Here is a 23,044-nt window from a genome sequence, read left to right on the forward strand (position 1 = left end):
GACTTTGTGTGTTTGTTTATTTGGTTTTAAAGTATAATTGACCCACAACACTGTTAGTTCTGTTACACAACATAGTGATTTTTTTTCTATACACATCAAATGATCACCTAGTTACAGTACATCACCACAAAGATACTACTTTGTCACTGACTATATTTGCCACACTGTAATTTTATACCGGTGGCTCATTTCAGGACTGCAAGTTTGTACCTCTTAATCTTCCTCGTCTATTTCTCCACCTGTTTGTTCTCTGTATCTGTAACTCTGTTTCTGTTTTCTGTTTCATTTGTTTTGTTTTTCAGATTCCACGTACAAGTGAAATCAAACAGTATTTGTCTTTCTGTGACATATTTCACCTTGCATAGTGCCCTCTAGGTCCATCCATGTTGTCAAAAATGGTAAGATTTCATTCTTTTTTATGGCTAATATTCTACTGTGTATATACCACATCTTCTTTATCCGTTCGTGTGTTGATGGGCACTTGGGTTGCCCATCATGGGTTGATGGGCACTTGGCTATTGTAAATAATGCTGCAGTGACATAGGGTACATATATCTTTTGTAATTAAGTGTTTTTGTTTTCCTTGGATAAATACCCAGGAGTGAAATCATTGGATCATGGTAGTTCTATTTTTAATATTTTGAAAAATCTCCAACAGTATTTTTCATAGTGGCTGTCGCACTTTACATTCCCACCAACAGTGCATGAGGGTTCCCTTTTCTCAGTATCCTCACTAACATTTTTTATTTGTTGTTTTTTTTATAATAATCATTCTGACAGGTGTGAGGTGATATCTTACTGTGGTTTTGTTTTCACTTCCTTGATAATGAGTGATGTTGAGCATCTTTTCATATGTCTGTATGTCTTCTTTGGAAAAACGTCTGTCCAGATCTTCTGCCCATTTTTAAAATTTGGTTGTTTGGTTTTTTATGTTGAGTTGTACGAGTTTTCTGCATATTTTGGATATTAACCCCTTATTGGATATATCATTTACAAGTATCTTCTATTCAGTAGATTTTTTTTTTTTCTGTTTCGTTAGTAGGTGTCCTGTTTCATTAGTAGATGGTCTTTTTATTTTATTGATATTTCCTTTGCTGGGGAAAAGCTTTTTGTTTGATGTAGCCCCATTAGCTTATTTTTGCTTTTGTTTCCCTTGCCTGGATAGACATATCAAAAAATATATTACTAAGACCTCTGTCAAAGAGAGTACTGCCTATGTTTTCTTCTGGAAGTTTTATGATTTCAGGTTTTACATTTGAGCCTTTAATCCATTTGAATTTATTTTTGGGCACAGTGTGAGAGAGTATCAGTTTGATTCTTTTGCATGTAGCTGTCCAGTTTTCCCAACACTGTTTATCAAAGAGACTATCTTTTTTTCCCCCATTGTATATTCCTGTCTTCTTTGTCATAGATTAATTGCCCATATAAGTGTAGCTTCATTTCTGGGCTCTCTATTCTGTTCCACTGATGTATGTGTCTGCTTTTGTGCCAATACCGTTTAGATCACTGCAGCTTCATCATATAGCTTGACATCAGGAAGTGTGATACCTCTGACTTTGTTCTTCTTTTCTCAAAATTGTTTTGGCTATTCGGGGTTTTTAATGTTTCCATACACATTTTAGAATAATTTTTTTTAGTTCTGTGAAAAACGCCATGTGTCCCTCTCTTTTTTAATTATTTATTTTATTTTAATTAACTTTTGGCTGTGCTGAGTCTTCGTTGTTGTGCAAGAGCTTTGTCTAGTTGCCGCAAGGGGGGGCCACTCTCTCGTTGAGGCGCTCAGGTTTCTTATTACAGCGGCTTCTCTTGTTGCAGAGCATGGGCTCTAGAGTACACAGTAGTTGTGGCGCATGGGCTCAGCTGCTCCATGGCATGTGGAATTTTCCTGGACCAGGGATCAAACCAGGTCCGGGAAGGACCTGGGATTGGCAGGTAGATTCTTAATGACTGGACCAACAGAGAAGTCCCTTGTCTCTCTTTTCAATGCAGAAGAATTTAATCTCAGCTCTGAGTCCTGGTTACCAATTCTGGAACAACAGGAAATATTTCTCTTATCCCCTCATAGCAGTAAGTGACTCCACTGCTGCTAATCCAGTGGTTCCCCTCACACTTAAAGTAAAATCCACACTCCTTATAGCCTCTAAAACTTTGCTTCATCAAACCCCAGCCTAACTGTCTTACCTCTGTGTCACTCTCCCTCCCCTTCACTCTGCTACAGCTCCATTAGGTATCAGTTTCGAAAACCCATCAAGTTTGTTTCCACCGTGGGACTTCGGCACCCTCAGTTCCTTCAGCCTGAAATTCTTTTCTCCCTCACGTTCCTGCAGTTGCCTCCTTAAGTCTCAGTCTACTGAGTCCCTGCCTCAGAGTGGCCTCCTTAGACCACTCATTCATATTTCTGAATGATGCTTGCTTTGTTCCAGAGCGTTACATTCCTGCAGCAGTGGTGAAAAGCATTATTTTTTTTTTAATATCCATCCTCTTGATAAAGCATGTAAGGAACATTTACTTGCAATTATTTTCTACCACATGAATGTGTGATTGTCTAATGTCAAAAAGTCAAGTCTAAGTCTAGGAACTTTTTAGACTATTTGTGGTATATAAAACATAATTGATGGTTTAGTCACTAAGATGTGTCCAACTCTTGCAAACCCATGGACTATAGCCTGCCAGGCTCCTCTGTTCATGGGGTTCTCCAGGCAAGAATACTGGAGTGGGTTGCCATTTCCTTCTTCAGGGGATCTTCCCGACAAAACATAATTATGTAAATCTAATTCTTTGTGTCAAAATTTTCCATCATTTATATATTTCCCCAAGTACAAAATGGGGATACTAAGCAATGGCATATGAAGCTATTGATACTAAGGAATCAAGAAATGAAGTGAAAGTCACTCAGTCGTGTCCAACTCTTTATGACCCCATGGACTATACAGTCCATGGAATTCTCTAGGCCAGAGTACTGGAATGGGTAGCCTTTCCCTTCTCTAGTGGATCTTCCTAACCCAGGGATTGAATCCAGGTTTCCCGCATTGCAGGTGGATTCTTTACCAGCTGAACCACACAAGGAAAGACCAAGAATACTGGAGTGGGTAGCCTATCCCTTCCCCAGCGGATCTTCCTGACCCAGGAATCAAACTGGGGTCTCCTGCATTGCAGGCAGATTCTTTACCAACTGAACTATCATAAGTAATCAAATAACACTGTAATCTGATCACATGGACCACAGCCTTGTCTAACTCAATAAAACTATGAGCCATGTATGTAGGGCCACCCAAGACAGACAGGTCATGATGGCGAGTTCTGACAAAACGTGGTCCACTGGAGAAGGGAATGGCAAACCCTTCAGTATTCTTGCCTTGAGAACCCCATGAACAGTATGAAAAGGCAAAAAGATAGGACACTGAAAGATGAACTCCTCAGGTCGGTAGGTACCCAATATGCTACTGGAGATCAGTGGAGAAATAACTCCAGAAAGAATGAAGAGACAGAGCCAAAACAAAACAACACCCTGTTATGGATCTGACTGGTGATGGAAATAAAGTCCGAAGTTGTAAAGAGCAATATTGCATAGGAACCTGGAATGTCAGGTCCATGAATCAAAGTAAATTGGAGGTGGTCAAACAGAAGATGGCAAGAGTGAACGTCGACATTCTAAGAATCAGCGAACTAAAATGGACTGGAATGGGTGAATTCAGCTCAGATGACCATTATATCTACTACTGTGGACAAGAATCCCTTAGAAGAAATGGAGTAGCCATCATCGTCCACAAAAGAGTCTGAAATGCACTACTTGGATGCAATCTCAAAAACGACAGAATGATCTCTGTTCGTTTCCAAGGCAAACCATTCAATATCACAGTAATCCAAGTCTATGCCCCAACCAGTAACGCTGAAGAAGTTGAACAGTTCTATGAAGACCTACAAGACTTTCTAGAACTAACATCCAGAAAAGATGTCCTTTTCATTATAGGGGCTGCTGCTGCTGCTAAGTCGCTTCAGTCCTGTCCGACTCTGTGTGACCCCAGAGACAGCACCCCACCAGGCTCCCCCGTCCCTGGGATTCTCCAGGCAAGAACACTGGAGTGGGTTGCTATTTCTTTCTCCAATGCATGAAAGTGAAAAGTGAAAGTGAAGTCACTCAGTCGTGTCCGACTTTTAGCGACCCAATGGACTGCAGCCTACCAGGCTCCTCCGTCCATGGGATTTGTCAGGCAAGAGTACTGGAGTGGGTTGCCATTGCCTTCTCCATCATTATAGGGGACTGGAACACAAAAGTAGGAAGTCAAGAAATACCTGGAGTAACCAGGCAAATTTGGCCTTGGAGTACAGAATGAAGCAGGGCAAAGGCTAATAGAGTTTTGCCAAGAGAATGCACTGGTCAGAGCAAACACCCTCTTTCAACAACACAAGAGAAGACTCTACACATGGACATCACCAGATGGTCAATACTGAAATCAGATTGATTATATTATTTGCAGCCAAAGACGGAGAAGTTCTATACAGTCAGCAAAAACAAGACCGGGAGTTGACTGTGGCACAGACCATGAACTCCTTATTGCCAAATTCAGACTTAAATTGAAGTAAGAAAAACCACAAGACCATTCAGGTATGACCTAAATTAAATCCCTTATGATTATACAGTGGAAGTGACAAATAGATTCAAGGGATTAGATCTGATATACAAAGTACCTGAAGAACTATGGACAGAGGTTCATGACATTGTACAGGAGTCAGGGATCAAGACCATCCCCAAGGAAAAGAAATGCAAAAAGGCAAAATGGTTGTCTGAGGAAGCCTTACAAATAGCTGTGAATAGAAGAGAAGTGAAAGGCAAAGGAGAAAAGGAAAGATATACCCATGTGAATGCAGAGTTCCAAAGAATAGCAAGGAGAGATAAGAAAGCCTTCCTCAGTGATCAGTGTAAAGAAATAGAGGAAAACAATAGAATGTGAAAGTCTAGAGATCTCTTCAAGAAAATTAGAGATACCAAAGGAACATTTCAGGCAAAGACGGGCACAATAAAGGACAGAAATGGTATGGACCTAACAGAAGCAGAAGATATTAAGAAGAGGTGGCAAAAATACACAGAAGAACTATATAAAAAAGATCTTCATGACCCAGATAACCACAATGGTATGATCACTCACCTAGAGCCAGACATCTTGGAATGCAGAGTCAAATGGGCCTTAGGAAGCATCATTACAAACAAAGCTAGTGGAGGTGATGGAATTCCAGTTGAGCTATTTCAAATCCTAAAAGGTGATGCTGTGAAAGTGCTGCACTCAATATGCCAGCAAATTTGGAAAACTCAGCAGTGGCCACAGGACTAGAAAAGGTCTGTTTTCATTCTAATCCCAAAGAAAGGCAATGCCAAAGAATGCTTAGACTACCACACGACTGCACGCATCTTACGTGCTAGTAAAGTAATGCTCAAAATTCTCCAAGCCAGGCTTTAACAGTATATGAACCATGAACTTCTAGATGTTCAACCTGGATTTAAAAAGGCAGAGGAACCAGAGATCAAATTGCCAACATACGCTGAATCATTGAAAAAGCAAGAGAGTTCCAGAAAAACATCTGCTTCTGCTTTATTGACTATGCCAAAGCCTTTGACTGTGTGGACCACAACGCTGGAAAATTCTTCACCAGATGGGAATACCAGACCACCTGACCTGCCTCCTGAGAAATCTGTATGCAGGTCAGGAAGCAACAGTTAGAACTGGACATGGAACAACAGACTGGTTCCAAATAGGAAAAGGAGTACCTCAAGGCTGTATATTGTCACCCTGCTTATTTAACTTATATGAAGAGTACATCATGAGAAATGCTGGCTAGTTGAAGCACAGGCTGGAATCAAGATTGCTGGGAGAAATATCAATAACCTCAGATATGCAAATGACAGCACCCTTATGGCAGAAAGGGAAAAAGAACTAAAGAGTCTCTTGATGAAAGTGAAAGTGGAGAGTGAAAAAGTTAACTTAAAACTCCACATTCAGAAAACTAAGATCATGGCATCCGGTCCCATCACTTCATGGCAAACAAATAGGGAAACAGTGGAAATAGCGGCCGACTTTATTTTTTTGGGCTCCAAAATCACTCCAGATGGTGACTGCAGCCATGAAATTAAAAGATGCTTGCTCCTTGGAAGAAAAGCTATGACAAACTTAGCGTATTAAAAAAGCAGAGACATCACTTTGCCAACAAAGGTCCATATAGTCGAAACTATGGTTTTTCCAGTAGTCATGTACAGATGTGAGAGTTGAACCATAAAGAAGGCTGAGCACCAAAGAATTGATGCTTTCAAACTGTGGTTCTGGGGAAGACTCTTCAGAGTCCCTTGGACTAAAAGGAGATCCAACCAGTCCATCCTAAAGGAAATCAGCCCTGAATATTCATTGGAAGGACTGATGCTGAAGCTGAAACGCCAATACTTTGGCCACCTAATGTGAAGAACTCACTCATTTGAAAAGACCCTGATGCTCAGAAAGATTGAAGGCAGGAGGAGAAGGGGACCACAAAGGATGAGATGGCTGGATGGCATCACCAACTCAATGGACATGGATTTGAGTAGGCGCCAGTTGTTGATGCACAGGGAAGCCTGGCGTGCTGCAGTCCATGGGGTCCTAAAGAGATGGAGACGGCTGAGCGACTGAACTGATTGAATATTGTAATTCCCTGGTGGCTCAGTCAAGTAAAGGATCCACCTTCAACTTAGGAAACCCCGGTTGGATCCCTGGGTCTGGAAGATCTCCTGGAGAAGGCAATGACCATCCATTCCAGTATTCTTCTTGCCTGGAAAATCCCATGGACAGAGGCGCCTATGGGCTGCAGTCTATGGGCTGGCAACAGTCGTACAGGACTTAGTGACTTAACCACAAGAACCACAGTACAGTTTGTTTTTTAATACTGTTCAGGAGGCTACCAGGGGATTCATCTGAAGGCTTTCTGTTCTTTCCTTCTCTAGTACCAACTATTTCATCAAGTATTTTAGTCGTAGTATATGTGGTCTGGGGAGTCCGTGTCCAAGCCTTCAGCACTGACCCACGAGTGAAGACGGCACAGAAGAGACAATGTTGCCCCGTGCCCTCCACTGTCTCATTCCTATGGCTGAAGTCAGTAAGTGAAATTGTCTTGTTGATATATTTACGTTTTACTGCCTAGTCCACAGGAGTGCACGCTCGCTTTCCAAAAGCAGGATATTTCCTGCCCGATTTATCGCAGTATCCTGCCACGAGCAACACGCCCCTGGCACAGAGAAGACACTCGGTGATTGTTACTCGGACGCAGGAGTACTCAAGCTCCACTCTCTGCCCCGTTGGGCCCTGACAGCAGTCCCCACCTGGGCGCCTCTGAAAACGCGCGTCCTCCCCGGCAGCCTCGGTGGGACCCAGGCGCGGGCGCCTCTGGGAAGTGTAGTCGCGCGCCCGCCACGGCCGGGGGTGGAGGGAGCTAGGCTCCGCGTGCGCAGGCGCACCTCCCGCTCTAACGGGCCGCTGGGGCCATTGTCCAGACGCGGTGCGGCTAAGGCCGCTTTGGGCCGCCCCGAGCGCTTCAGAATTGCCGAGAACTAGGCCCGCAGTGGAAGGAGCCGGCCGGAGCACCGTATGGGCCCGAGGCCGCGAAGTCCGGAGCCCCAGCAGGCGGTGATTTCGAGTGCGCCGGTCGGGGCGGCCCCTCCCACGGGCTTGGCGTGCGTGCGCGCAACCGCGCCCACGGTCCCGCGGGTGGTACTGGGCGTGGCCGGAGGAGAGTGTCAGGCCGGCGGCGAGCCTTTCATTTTGGGGAAGGCAGGCCCACGCGGGGCCCGCGCGCTTCCCCACCTCTCTACTCTGGAGAAGTGGCTCGGGGGCGGAGGCGGGCGGGCCGCGGTGGAGTCGGCGGTCACAGCCGGCTGAGTGGGCCCTCTTCTCTCTCCCCAGACCCTGTCCCTGGGAGCCCTGCCCGGCGACCCAGGGATGGCCCCGAGGCCTCCGACGGCCAGGCACCAGGTGAGCAGCCCGTCGCTACCCCGGGGTGTATTTGGAGCGGTCATTGTTCTCCACTGGAGCGAATCCCCTTCCCGGCTCTTTCGCCCCCTCGGAGCCTCCTAGCCTTGCGAAACCAGAGTGTCCAGAGCTGGGCGGAGCGGGCTTCTCCGAAGGGGCCCTGCATTGTGGGAAGGAGGGGACCAGGGAGGGGTGGTCTTGTGGGAGGAGTTGAGAGTGGACGTGTTGGGGAGTGCCAGTGTTGAGACTCCCGAGTGCCAAGCCAATTCCTTGAACTCTTTCGATTAGGAATCTGGAGGGTGGGGTGACAGGATAGAAAACTGTAGAGGGGAAAGTGACTGTGAGTGAAGGAGAGAGGAGCCCCAGCTTCTGACCCAGGTGCCAGAGAAGCCTGGTCTGGAGTTGCTTAGGAAGAGGCTGGAGATGGTCTCTTCCCAGGCAAGGAGGGAAACAACAAAGGAAGATTGTCCCATAGCTTTTCGTGTTCTTTTCTGCTCTAACAGGTATAGTAATGCACGTCCCAGGATGTCCAGCCTTCGACTTAATTAATATGATACTGATTTGTGAACCTATTTATTCTTGTGAGAGAGGAGGCACTTTCTAGAAGCATCCCAACTCTGAGCTTACCCATTGAATTACATAGAGTCTATCCGTGAAAATATAACAAGGTTCAGTTGGTGTTTTAATCCACACTCTCCTACAGTTAAGGGGGAAAAAAATCACAAATTCTAGTTGCTAGGGCAGGAGACAGTCGAAGCAGATAAAAATTACTGATGTTCTTTAAAAGCAGTTTACAGTAAATTAAACACAGTATATCATGCCTTTATATTATTTTACTTCTTGTTACATGTTTTCTTTTTAATGAGTGAGCCTTCAGGAGTAAGACAAGTAACAAAACTAGAACAAACCAGTTACTTGGTTTGAGGAGAGCCAGAGGAAATCACTGTCATCAGCACCTTTCCATATAAAGTGTTTTCTCAGTAGCTTGTGAGAATTCAGATGACTTAACATACTTAACACATCATGGAGGTGATTATCATTTCCCCGCTGGGGGTAGGATTACGTTTTGATGGTGAAAATGGATCTGTGTTCCAAGCAGTGAACTTAGAGACCTCTTTAAACTTCACTTTTAAGCCTGTGTTCCCTAAAGCACTCTGGTTCAGCTGTATTCTCATAGAACGGCCTGACAGTGTTCACTTGGGTTACCTACCTCAGGCTGCAGTTGATGACTAGACAGAGGACAGGACATGACAGAACACTGGCCCTACAAATGGAGCTTTTTAGGCAGAAATTTCCCAATGTCAGTGGTTCTCTTTCTTTGAGCATGGCCCTTCAGTTTAGTCGCTCAGTCGTGTCCAACTCTTTGCGACCCCATAAATTGCAGCACGCCAGGCCCCCCTGTCCATCACCAACTCCCCGAGTTCACTCAAACTCAGGTCCATCAAGTCGGTGATGCCATCCAGCCATCTCATCCTCTGTCGTCCCCTTCTCCTCCTGCCCCCAATCCCTCCCAGCATCAGAGTCTTTCCCAATGAGTCAACTCTTCGCATGAGGTGGCCAAAGTACTGGAGTTTCAGCTTTAGCATCATTCCTTCCAAAGAAATCCCAGGGCTGATCTCCTTCAGAATGGACTGGTTGGATCTCCTTGAAGTCCAGGGGACTCTCAAGTGTCTTCTCCAACACCACAGTTCAAAAGCATCATTTCTTTGGTGCTCAGCTTTCTTCACAATCCAACTCTCACATCCATATATGACCACAGGAAAAACCACAGCCTTGACTAGATGAACCTTTGTTGGCAAAGTGATGTCTCTGCTTTTCAATATGCTATCTAGGTGGGTCATAACCGTCCTTCCAAGGAGTAGGCAGTTTTTAATTTCATGGCTGCAGTCACCATCTGCAGTGATTTTGGAGCCCCAAAAAAATAAAGTCTGACACTGTTTCCACTGTTTCCCCATCTATTTGCCATGAAGTGATGGGACTGGATGCCATGATCTTCGTTTTCTGAATGTTGAGCTTTAAGCAAACTTTTTCACTCTCCTCTTTCACTTTCATCAAGAAGCTTTTTAGTTCCTCTTCATTTTCTGCCATAAGGGTGATGTCATCTGCATATCTGAGGTTATTGATATTTCTCCCAGCAATCTTGATTCCAGCTTGTGCTTCTTCCAGCCCAGCGTTTCTCATGATGTACTCTGCATAGAAGTTAAATAAACAGGGTGACAATATACAGCCTCGACGTACTCCTTTTCCTATTTGGAACCAGTCTGTTGTTCCATGTTCAGTTCTAAGTGTTGCTTTCCTGACCTGCATATAGGTTTCTCAAGAGGTAGGTCAGGTGGTCTGGTATTCCCATCTCTTGAAGAATTTTCCACAGTTTCTTGTGATCCACACAGTCAAAGGCTTTGGCATAGTCAATAAAGCAGAAATAGATGTTTTTCTGGAACTCTCTTGCTTTTTCGATGATCCGGCGGATGTTGGCAATTTGATCTCTGATTCCTCTGCCTTTTCTAACACCAGCTTGAACATCTGGAAGTTCACAGTTCACGTATTGCTGAAGCCTGCCTTGGAGAATTTTGAGCATTTAGCCTGTGAGATGAGTGCAATTGTGCGGTAGTTTGAGCATTCTTTGGCATTGCCTTTCTTTGGGATTGGAATGAAAACTGACCTTTTCTAGTCCTGTGGCCACTGCTGAGTTTTCCAAATTTCCTGGCAAATTGAGTGCAGCACTTTCACAGCATCATCTTCCCAGGATTTGAAATAGCTCAACTGGAATTCCATCACCTCCACTAGCTTTGTTCGTAGTGATGCTTCCTAAGGCCCACTTGACTTCACATTCCAGGATGTCTGGCTCTAGGTGAGTGATCACACCATCGTGATTATCTGGGTCATGAAGATCTTTTTTGTACAGTTCTTCTGTGTATTCTTGCCACCTCTTCTTAATATCTTCTGCTTCTGTTAAGAGTACAAAAGTTGAATAGTGAGTCATGTGACTACTTATCCGGGAAGTTAATTTAATAGGGAAAGACAGCCTCATGTAGAAGTATAGCACTAGAAAGGTGGTGTCAAGTGTTGCTGCAGAGATCCAGAGCCTGCTGTAAGTGCAGAAGGGAGAGGAAAGTGTGCCTGTGGGAAAGATTCAATGAAGATTGCATCTTTGAATAGGAGCAGGCTCGAAGCAAGTAAAAATATAGGTAATGGGAGTAGAGCTGACTGACTGTGGTCAGGGGTTGGGGAGCGTCCCAGGTGGCTCAGTAGTTAAAAAAAAAAAATCCACCTGCCAATACAGGAGATGTGGGTTTTATCCCTGCGTTGGGAAGATCCCCTGCAGAAGGAAATGGCAACCTAGTCCAGTGTGTTCTTGCCTGTAGAATCCTGCGGACAGATGAGCCTGGCAGGCTACCATTCATGGAGTCAAAAAGAGTCTGACACAACTGAGCATCTGGGAACACAGGTTGGGAGGCAAGAAGATGAGGGGCCTACACCTGAAACCATTGTCCTGTATGACAGTCGGTGTGGGAAGATGAGAATACAAGGGATTTTGGGCTTTTTTCTTTTTGGCCTTGGTAATCCATTCATTCATTCAGCAGATAGTCACTGAACCCCTATGTTGTGTTAAGACACTTTTCTGAAGAAGTGAAGTGAAAGTCGCTCAGTTGTATTCAACTCTTTGCAACCCCATGGACTGTACAGACCATGGAATTCTCCAGGCCAGAATACTGGAGTGTAGCCTTTCCCTTCTGTTGGAGATCTTCCCAACCCAGAGATCAAACCCAGGTCTCCCGCATTGCAGGTGGATTCTTGACTAGCTGAGCCATGAGGGAAGCCCAAGACACTTTTCTAGGTGGTTGGGATACATTAGGGAACAAAATTTGTAATGGTCTCTGCTTTTTGTTTACTAATGTTTCCCAGTTGCCTAGAAAAGTGTCCTAACATATCATAGGGGTTGGTTCATTAACTATTTGCTCAATGACTGTATGAATGAATGAATGGAAGGAAGTATGGGAGTTAACATTCAGGTCTGGAAAAACAGTGGGATGTGTGTCTGGTGTGTTCAAGGAGCTGCGAGGAGACTGTTGTAGCTTGAGCCCAAGTTTTTGAGCTGGAAACTGTACAATTAAAGATTGCTGTGAATGATGTGCAGGAGCAAGAGTTTGAAAGTTGGGGCTCCTGCAGGTAAGACCTTCTCCCAGGTCTTGGCTAACAAACAATTGAAGTCGCCCTATGGTGGGAGGGCAGTGGGAGCAGAGATGGGTCAGGTGAGATACCCCCAAATCTTGGGGATCTATGTATAAATTGTTAATAACTATAGCTGTGTAAACACTATGCATTCTTTTTTTTTTTTCATTATATATGTACTGTGTTTTTAGTTAGGATTTTGAAAAGCTGTTTACCATTCTTAAAGTTGAAGCCACCGGAAAAGTAGGAAATGAGGAAGGTTTTATAAGCAAAAGCTGCTTGTGGCAACCAGGTTTCTCGGTGTTGTATCTTGAAGAGGAGGCAATGCAAAGGGACCAGGCCCTGGTGTCTGTTGACTTTAGATCCCAAGAGAGCTCTGGCTTGGTCATCAGGATGAACAGACCCAGCAAAAGGTGTCTCAAGTCACTGCAACTCAGACACAGTGTTCCAGGAAAACCAAGCCACTTGCTGAACCAGATCAGGATATTTGTGGTCAGGGATATTCAGGCTCCCTCTGTGTGGAGGCCCCCTTTCTTAATCTCTTCCCGAGCTGACTGTGCTGGTCTTTAAGCTTCAATTCAGACCCTACTTCCCCTGGGTAAGATCAAGTGCCTCTCCTGTGCACTGTGCATACTTGTCATAGTGCTCTCTTAGGTCATGGAGTGATGTGCTTACCCATCTATCTCTGTATGGGGCTTCCTGCTTTTGTGCAGTAGGACCACCTGACTTCTTTCATCCTTTGCTCCAGAGTACACATGCTTTAAGTGGGTGTCTCATGAATGAACATTAATAATCACTTAACCCTAAGAAGTCATTTTATACTTTCTGCATTTTCTTCTCTTCACATAACAAAAATGTAATTTTTCCATTTGTGGTGATGCTCATTTTTTGATAAAGTAACTGCATGAAACAGTGTGACTTTCACTGAAGAGTCTTAATAAATTTGTTTTTAAGACAGTGTTAGTATGTCAAAACCTATTCCTCTAAGACACATTTCAAAAATAAAATTGTTTTCCTGAATTTTCTGTGACTTCTATTACCTTTATTAAAATACATTTTATCAAAGTATGTGAGCATATATTTAATACAGGCTTTTTAGTAAAAAATTCTTTTAGCACTTCATTATTTATTCTCATGAATTTCCTTCTTTTCTCCCTATATATGTTTTTCCCTTAAACACTTCCCTTAAACATTAAGTATAATTTTTGAGAGAATCTTTCATTTTTTAAATCATTTTTAAGGCTGTTTTATATTGCTTAAAATACATGCCAAAATTAACCATTTCTCATAGAACATTTAAATTGCTTCTAATGCTTCTACTATTAATACTGGAATAAAATCCCATTGGTTACAATAGATGATTAAAACAATTTTTTTTAAAATTACATCTGTGTTCTTAAGTAACGCAACCCTCAGAGCAAGAGCTGGCTCTTTGGCAGGTTTTGGTGGCATGCTCACAGTTAATTTGTAGAAACATTTTGATTGCTTTTCAGTTCTGTCTTTTGAAATAATTTACCTATAAAATATTGGGATCCAGGCTTTTTATAGCAAGGATGACTTTCTCTATTTCTTCCTCAATTACTGTCTCTCCTTTTTTCTGTCAACATTGGTGGCCTAGGATTTTAAAATTACCCACTTCACTAAGATCTTTCACATTTCTTAACACATTGTTGGGTATTTTATTGGTTTATCCCCTTATTTTTTTTAATATAACTATTTCTGTGTATTTAAAATTTTGAGTTACTTTCCAGTCCAGTACTCCAGGTGGTTTTCCTAGCTTCTGTCCTTTCAGTTTTATTAGATAATTTTTTCCAGCAGTGAGAAACCAGGCTCTCAACATCCTCAATACATTTACTTATCTGCTCAGTGTTACTGGTATCTCAGCCATGCTAACCATTTCTTCCACCTGCCCTCAGCACTCTTGATGCAGGTGGGTACATTGCCACACCACCTTTCTCATCTTCCAAGGCAGGGCTGTTCTGACTCTTCAACTCTGAGAAGGGAAGGCAGAAGAGAAATGTACAAAATGCAAGGGAGAAAGGAGAATCTGAGATAAAGAGGAGTAGAAGGCTAAGTCAGTTGAATTTTAAATATTAAATCCATCCTTTGATTTCTCTAATAAACATCATTTAGTCAAGGTATATTTTCCATTGATATGGCTGGAATTTTTTTTTTTTTGATTTTAGGATTTTGCATCTAAATTCATAAGATAAGCGATCTATAACTTTAGTTTACTGAAATGTCTTAAAGGTTTTGTTGTTGAGGTTGTACTGGCCTCATAAAATGAACAGGAAAGGTCCCACCTTCCTTTCTCTTGTAAAGTTTATAAAGGTTTGGTATTCTTTCTTTTTTAAACGTTTAGAATAACTACAGTGAGTGAAGACATCTGTTTCTGAGTTTTCCTTCTAGGTAGATTTTTAAATATGAGTCATGGATTATTTGCAGTTTTGATAAGATACAATCTACCTCTGGGATGACCTTGTGCTTTTATTGATAGCATGTTGTGTTCTCCAAGAGTCTGTTCTACTGGCAGTTCATGAATTCTGTTCATTTTTTTCCCCCAATACTGTTTTTCAGCTTAGATTTTTCAAGTTCCTGCCCTGTGTCAGTATTCTGAAAATTTCAAGAGACTAATTTTCACTCCAGCCTTGATTGCCAAAATTCTGCCATTCCCTGGTTTCTAATCTCCCTTAACCCTCACCTGTGACCCCCGCAAGCTATAGCCCTCTGCTTGAGACAAGCTCAATATTCAGTTTCCTTCCTGTAGCCAAAATCGGCGAGTGCCCCCAGGAAAAACAACTATATTTTCCCATATCCTTTCTGTCATTTACTTCTCTCCTGAATTTTAACATTCTAGCCTTCTCTGTTTTTACACCAATAAGTTGCATTTAACTAGATGCTTTTTGTGAGTGCTTTTGTTGTTGTTCTGGTCCGCTGCAAACTACTATATCTTACCCCGTGGTAGAATCTATTTGTGTTTTTAAAGCTCCATCTAGTGTATATGTTTGTATATAAATATTCTGCTTTTCAAAAAAAAGAAAAACATTTTATCACATATGAAACACGTTAATTATCTGGAAAAGTAAAGTTGGGTGCTATAAATCTCTTCACAGCAGGATGACGTTTGGCCGAACTGTTAAACACTGGTAGTGCAGAAACTGTGTTCCATACTCATTTCCACTATACCTAGTAGTCGCATTCAAGGCGACCTGCATTGCCCCTTTGATCCATCATTTCAGAACAGGCCACTCAAAATTAGTCTGCCTCAGGATTATTCAAAAAAAATCCTACTGGCAGGCTCCTGTTCTATACATATCACCAAAACCAAGGTATCTTTCTTTGTCTATCTGGACATCAGAAAATCTTGCTGGTGGGTCTTCTTGCTAAAAATCTTCCTTAGTTTGTATATGCCTGAGCAATAGACATTTGTATCTCCTTATTTAAAATTTTATTTATTTTTATTTCTTCTCTCACTAGATTTGTCAGAGATTTTTCTGTTTGGCCAGTATTTCAGAGGAGCCAGCTTTTAGATTTGGCTATTAATGCCATCATTTTGCCATTTACCCCTGCTTTTTATAATTCAAGATCAGAATTCACTAATTTTTATATTTTTTAACCCTCAAAATAACTCCTCATTTTCCTTTGGTAAGAACTACCCAGACCCTTTTCATTTACTCAGCAGACATTTTTGGAATGCCTGCTCTATGCCAGGTGGTATTCTTAGCCAGAGTCGCCCTTCAGAACCAGTCAGGAGAAGGTGCCTGCTTCCTGTGGGCTGGCAGTAAGGAGTCAGTGAGAAAATTTAGTGAGAGGATGTGTGGGTGAATGCTCAATAAATGTTAATTGTTGCTTTTTTATGATGTATCACATGAGGGGCTTTTAAATGTTGCCTGGTAGGGCCCTTCACGCTTGGCCAATTTTTGTAATTTGCCCATGTGATTCTGGAAAATTCCAACATACATAGTTTTGAAAATACTGAAGTGAAAAGTCTGAGAAATTGTTGAGGGAGAAAAACATGAAAATATAAGTACAGTTCTGAAATGGAGATAGAGACCAAATACCAGAGGTGGCAGGGGGAGGATGCGGGATCTGGAAAAGCTTCAGAAAGGAAGAGACTGTTGAACTAGTTCTAGAAGGATGACTCAGAATTTTTCGTCTAGAGCTGAGGGAAGAAAATAAACAATGGTCAGAACAGGATGTGCAAAGGCAAGGAAACGTGAAAGAGTAATAATATAGTCAGGGCAAAGAGTCCACTTGTGGAAAGCATGGGATGTATGGCAGGATGCAAAATTAGAAAGATGATTCAGTCACCTAGAGAGAATGACCTGAGGTGGAGATCTAGAACAATTTAGAACAGTGTTATCCAAAACAAACATAATACAAGCTACATGGATAATTTAAAATTTTCTAGTAGCCACAATGTTAAAAAAACGGGTGAAGTTAATTTTAGTAATGTGTACTATTTAAACTAATATAGCCAAAATCTTACCATTTCTACATGAATCAGCGTTTTAAAATGGTTAATGACATGTTTTACTTTTTTTTTTTTTGTACTAAGTCTTTGAAATCCATTGTTTCACACTTAACTGCATGTCCTAATTTGGGCTAGCCACATTACAAGTATTCAGTATTCACATGTGGCTAGTGGATACTGTATTAGACAGCATAGATCTAGAGCGTTAGGGCATTGTGTGGCCAATTGTATATAATATACCTAATTAAATACTACATTTTCTATTAAATATAATAAAGATTACATATAGTATAAATATAATATTTTAAAATATATAACAAATAATTAAGATTATTTTTACTCATTAGCTGCCAGACTCTGGTTTTCAGCTTTGCAAAGTTTTAAAACTACAAAGTTTCCTGAGTATTAGTTTTAGGGGAGTTCTCCTACAGGGTTGGTATAGGGTATAGTTGGAGGAACCTGTCGCTTTACAGTTGTAAATGTCCTTTCTGGATATACTCTTTCACCCTTTTGCTGGTAGAACTCGTATTTCTTCAGTTCAGGGAGTCTGTGTCATAGATGAGAAAATTGGATCTCCAGGAGATGTGTGTGATTTGCCTAAGGAAACTACACATTTATTAGTTGTGGAGCCTTTTAGGGGCCCATGACATTGGGCCTTCTCAACTTAGCATGTGCTGTTTCCAGTTCTTTGCTTTGGGCTCCATCTTTTGGCCAAGGTCCTCTTTATGTCAGCATGAGGGAGGGGAATATTTAATACTCCTTGTTAATTTTTAAAACTTATTGATTATGAGTTCCAGTTATATCTGGAAGAAGGATAAGCAGTGTTTGTAAGGCATCTTTGGATCATTACAGTCTGAGGTGTGACTTGCATTAGAATGCCCTAAAGCTGATCTAATTCTTAGTGGCTGACTCACACCAAGGCTCTTTTTACCTATTTAATCTTGCAAACTCTTGACTGTCCTTATGTCCGGAAATGGTTCTGGCCTCTGAAGATTTGAAGGTTCCTAAGACAAAGAACTTGACCCCCTAGAAGACCACTGAACAATTAGGTTACAGTCACTGTAATTTATGTAGTCTTACGAGCTGTGCTGAAGAGAAACCCAGGGAGGGAGCTGTGGTGGGGGTGGACTTAACCCAGAGCTGTAGGTAGGAATAGAGCGTCAAGGGGAGAACTTGACTGAGTCTTGGTGAGAGTGTTAGTCAGGCAGAGAAGGGAAGACCAGCCTTTTGAAGCAGAACTTGCACAAGAGAAAGAGATCGTTTTGTGTCAAGGAGGTATAAATGTTCTCCACACTGAACCATGGTGCGCAAGGGAAAGAGAAGCCAAAGCTGAGGCTGTGGGATTAGGTGAGGACTTAGGAAGGGCTCAGGAGCTCACAGCAAGGAGTCCAATTTTTAATCTCAAGGAAAGTTTATTAAATATTTATTAGCTATAGAGAAAATAGGTAATATTCCTACACTCCTGGAATTTATATTCTGCTGTGGGATGCAGCCTGTAAACAAATGAAAATGTCACGTATCAGGTATAAGGACTATGAAAAGGGAAAAGAACAGAATGACAGTTGAGGATTGGGGGGGGGTGCTATTTTATATGATGTGGTCAGGGAAGGTTGCTTTGGTGAAGTGACATTTGAACAAAAAGCTGAAGAAACTGAGTGGGGAGCCGTGTGCATATCTGCAGGAAGAGACTTCCAAGTCAAGGAACAGGCAAAGCAAAGACCTGAAGGTGGAAGCATGTGTGTTGTGTTCCAGTTGTTAGGAGGGTGGGGTGAGTGAAGGTAAGAGAGCAGTAGGTTGGAGATGAGGTTTAGGATGAAGGCAGGGAGACGGGGCGTGGGGGCGGATTGTGAAGGACTGTGTAGCTACTGTAGAGACTGACTTTTACTTGGGGTGAATTGGGATGCCATCAGAGGCTTTGAAGCAAAGGAATGACCTGCTCTGAAAGGTTTTAAGAAGATGAGTCTAGCTGTTATATGGAAAACAGACTTGAGATGGGTGGGGCATGAGTGGAAAAGGCGGGACAAGGTAGGAGATTGTAGCAGTGATCCAGGTAAGAGATGATGGTGGCATGCGCTGAGTGAGGGCAGTAAGTATTGGGAAAAGTGGGAAGAAATTAAGGGTTTGTATGCATGATCAAATGTGTGTTTTAGAGAAGTGACTCTGATAGTACATAGGAAAGAATTGGTGAAACCATGAGTAGTGAAACAGGTTAGCTGTCCAACCAGGGCAAGAAGTGATGAGTGGCATGGACTAGACATATGTTTACTGGTCAGCACATACTTTACTATTCATTCAGCCTATTTGGGGAAGCAGAATAAAGTCAAGAGTCCATGCATTAAACATAGGGAACCAGTTAAGCAAAGGAATACAGGTTGGTTGGCAACTCTGTTCCTAAACCACAGGGGCTATATGTTTAGAGGACAGAGTAGGAATGGAAAGGTGTTACTTCTCACAACCTAACTTAAAATGTCTGCTTTGATCCAAACCTTTTCCCTGCTGGTCATCTGCATCCCAAGACCAGCCTCCTTCTCTCATTTGTCAATCCCAGGACTGGATTCCCATTCTTTCTTCTCCCCTCCTAATGGTACTTACCCCTCAAGGCCCAGTACATAAGCTTCCTTAAAGTTTCTCTCCTGTGCCCAGAACATTGGTAGCACCTCACTTTACTGTGTATTATTACTGTGTACCTCACAATACACAGTAATAAATAACACATTTTAAAATAAACTGAAACCTATTCAAAGACTGCAGTGTTTTTCATTTGCATTTTTATTCTACCACAGTGCATATGGTAAAGCCAGGTACCTAATACATATCTAGTGTCTTTCTTTTCTTTTTTAATCTAGCATCATCTTGCCTGGCACAGTCAGATCCCTGACCTCTGTCAGAAAAATCTACCACATTTTCAGCCCTTCACTGTTCTTGTGGAGACACAGCCACAGTGTTGAGCAGAGATATGATAGGGAGGAACCATTGTTGTTTATGAATGTGATCATGTACCTCAGTCACTAGGAGATGGGGGCCACTCCCTTTTCTTTAAAATTCAGATCTCAGCCGTCTCCTTAAGGCTCAGCTCAGTCTGGAAACAGATATTTAGTGTTAGGTCAGATACTTACTGGACACTGGTATTTTAGAGTTAAAAAAAGAAAAAAAATACGGCCCCTGCTCTCATAATGCTCACCATCTAACTAGGAAGTTCAGTTGCTCAGTCATGTGCGACTCTGCGACCCCATGGACTGCAGCACGCAAGGCTTCCCTGTGCATCACCAACTCCTGGAGCCTGCTCAGACTCATGTCTGTCACGTCGGTGATGCCACCCAACCATCTCATCCTCTGTCTTCCCCTTCTCCTCCTGCCTTCAGTCTTTCCCAGTATCAGGGTCTTTTCCAATGAGTTGGTTCTTTGCATCAGGTGGCCAAAGTATTGGAGTTTCAGCTTCAGCATCAGTCCTTTCAATGAGTATTCAGAACTGATTTCCTTTAGGATGGACTGGTTGGATCTCCTTGCAGTCCAAGGGACTCTCAAGAGGCTTCTCCAACACCACAGTTCGAAAGCATCAGTTCTTCAGTGCTCAGTTTTCTTTATAGTCCACTGGAAAGCCATAGCTTTGACTAGACAGACAGTTGTTGGTAAAGTAATGTCTCTGCTTTTTAATATGCTGTCTAGGTTGGTCATAGCTTCTCTTCCAAGGAGCAAGCGTCTTTTAATTTCATGGCTGCAGTCACCATCTGCAGTGATTTTGGAGCCCAGAAAAACAAAGTCTGTCACTGTTTCCATTGTTTCCCCATCTATTTGCCATGAAGTGATGGGACCAGATGCCATGATCTTAGTTTTCTGAATGTTGAGTTTTAAGCCAGCTTTTTCACTCTCCTCTTTCACTTTCATCAAGAGGCTCTTTAGTTCTTCTTCGCTTTCTGCCATAAGGGTGGTAACAAGGATTAAATAGATTACTAGGTCTGTTTAAATAGTTGTGGATTTGCAGAGCGGCTTAAAGCACATCATATGGGGATTGACCCTCTGTTGGGAGATAGAAGACCTCTGTGAAGATGTGCTAATCTACCTCCAAAGTGTGAAATGTAATTAGCAAGGGTCAGATGGACAGGAGGGTGGGGAGAGGATGATGTCTTCCAGGAACCTAAGAACTCCTTAGGTTCAGTTATAGCTCAGCACACAGGGAGGGCATGAAATCAGGCAGAAACCATGTAACTTTCCCTCACTGCTCCAGCAATCTCATGGCTTTGCTTTACTGCTGATCGTCTTTACATACTTTATTATGTACTTCTTGAGGTAGAAATCCGTTTCACCAAGACCAAAGGACGTATTTCATATTGAGCATGATGACAGGTGTCTTAACAAGGCTTGGTGAGGCAAGACAGAAATCAACACATGAACAACAGAACTTGACTATTCAGAGGCATGGGAGTCCTTAGCCAGCCTGGTTTCAGTGGGGGGTAAGGAAGGAGTGACTGGAGGGGAGTATAGCTTGCAAAATACCTCTGATCTGGCATTTCTAATTCTAGCTAGCCAGCCTACAGAAATTCTAGCATATTTGCTCAAAGGATGTATTGCAGTGATGCTTGTAATAGCAAAATATTGGAATTAATACAAATATCCAAAAGGAATTGGTCCATTTATTCATTCACCAAGTATTTTTTTCAGCATCCACTATTTGCTGGGTATCACTTTAGGCACTTGAGGGGCATATAACTGAATAAGATGGTAAAGTCCCTATTCTCACAGAACGTGCAGTCAGGGAGACAGAAAAGCTAATAAGAAATTCCAGATAATTACTAGAAGTACAAGCATCCTTTTAAATCTGCATCTGTTTCGTTCCTGAGTTAAAGTTCAGGTGGCAGGAATTTGGACAGTGAGAGATACTTGTCTGTGCTAGGAGGAAAATTAAGCATGGTAATATGATGCGTAGTAAATGAGAAGGAGGTGGTGAGACACCTTTTCTCAGGTGGCAATTCTGGATGTGAGACCTAAAGGACTAGTGACTGGTTGTCAGCCATGTGGCAATCCAGCGCTCAGGGTGGGAAGAAGCTTAATATGTTCAGGGGTCAGCAAGGCCAGCAGGGCCAGAGCCCAGTGAGGGATGGGGCGAGCTTGAATCTTATTCATAGCACAGTGGAGTACTGTGAGTTTTAGGTGATGGTTGTGTGATGGAACTCCAAATGCACTCTGGAGTGCTGTGAAGCAATTGAAAGTAATGAGGTAAAAGTATACAAAGCACTAAGGGAAGACTTTCAAGATGCATAGCTAAATCTAAAAAGCAGGATGTAGAACAATATAAATGATAGTTCATAAAACAAGACTTTGTGGGGGAGGGGAGGGGGTGAAGGAAGCATGGAAAGGGACGGCTTAGTATATACACCAAACTGTTAATAGTAGTTACTTGTAGGGAGTTTAGTGGGATTGGCAATGGGGGTGAAGGGGTGCAGTCACTTTTTATTCCCTGCTGTATTTGGGTTTTGTAGCAAAGACAGTGCATGGGCAGTGAGGAATTGGTGATAATGTAGACAGACTTGGCTTTGAAGGGAACAAGATGAAAGCTAAGTAGGTGTACAGGATTGTGGAATATATTGCCTCTTGTGACTTTCCTGCATGCCATATTAGATTCTCTATAAAATTGTGTGACAACTAGTATATTTAACCCACTTTGCACCCTCAGGATATCAAACGTGATCACCTTTTTTGATAGACCCTATAGTAGGTTCCCAGTATTGCCATGGGAACATTTGTGGGATTGATCCCTACTTGAGCAAGAATGTGTTCCTACAGGAATCACTGACATTTAAGGATGTAGCTGTGAACTTCACCCAGGAAGAATGGCACCACGTGGATGCTGCTCAGAGGCGCTTGTACAGGGATGTGATGTTGGAGAACTATAGCCACTTGGTTTCTCTTGGTAAGGACCACATCTTCTTGTCTATGTATTGGCAGGTCTTCCCTTTCTCAGAAGATCAGGTTGTGGGGCTCATAGTTTGGGTGACTGTGAGCAGGGTGTTCAGGGTTAGAGTTTGTTCATCTTGTTGAGACCCAGCTTTATGGGTTTCTGAGCCTGCTTTTTAGGTAAATAGGAACCAGAAATAGGCCATTTGATTGCATGACTCCTCAAATTGCACCTTTTTTTTTCCCTTCAGAGTTGCTGAGGATAAGTCCTAGTTCTGACTTTTAGAGGGTTCTTTTGTCAACTTGCATAAACAACCAAATCTTATGTGTTTACCTGTGAGCAGGATATCAAGTTTCCAAGCCAGAGGTGATCTTCAAATTGGAGCAAGGAGAAGAACCATGGATAGCAGAGGGAGAAATCCAAAGACCTGTCTGTCCAGGTAAATGAGGGAGAATCCAAGAATCAGTGCCGAATGTCGCACAGCTGAGGGAGAGGGAGGCACCTTCACTTTGCTGCCTT

The 23,044-nt window shown here is 42.5% G+C and overlaps 2 protein-coding genes across 6 annotated transcripts in view; both read left to right on the plus strand.

The window, feature by feature from the left end:
- The first annotated feature begins 299 nt into the window (after positions 1-299).
- ZFP90 (ZFP90 zinc finger protein) overlaps positions 300-23,044 on the plus strand; it is a 30,299-nt gene continuing 7,554 nt past the window's right edge. The window contains exons 1-5 of one of the 4 annotated variants that reach the window (XM_059877473.1): positions 300-398; positions 6,965-7,116; positions 7,920-7,988; positions 22,414-22,540; positions 22,869-22,964. In XM_059877473.1, the coding sequence (XP_059733456.1) occupies positions 7,956-7,988; positions 22,414-22,540; positions 22,869-22,964 (256 nt within the window). In that variant the 5' untranslated portion in view covers positions 300-398; positions 6,965-7,116; positions 7,920-7,955. Of the gene's footprint in view, positions 399-6,947; positions 7,117-7,433; positions 7,654-7,919; positions 7,989-22,413; positions 22,541-22,868; positions 22,965-23,044 lie in introns of those variants that run through there. The other 3 variants (XM_059877474.1, XM_005218864.5, XM_002694906.6) reach the window with 3 other exon arrangements.
- Positions 22,880-23,044, plus strand: part of CDH3 (cadherin 3) — a 117,251-nt gene continuing 117,086 nt past the window's right edge. For both annotated transcript variants that reach the window (XM_010814403.4, XM_010814404.4), the window contains exon 1: positions 22,880-22,964. In XM_010814403.4, coding sequence (XP_010812705.1) covers positions 22,924-22,964 — 41 coding nt within the window. In that variant the 5' untranslated portion in view covers positions 22,880-22,923. The remainder of the gene's footprint in view (positions 22,965-23,044) is intronic.

Source organism: Bos taurus, chromosome 18, assembly GCF_002263795.3.
Source record: "Bos taurus isolate L1 Dominette 01449 registration number 42190680 breed Hereford chromosome 18, ARS-UCD2.0, whole genome shotgun sequence".
Taxonomy (NCBI): domain Eukaryota; kingdom Metazoa; phylum Chordata; class Mammalia; order Artiodactyla; family Bovidae; genus Bos; species Bos taurus.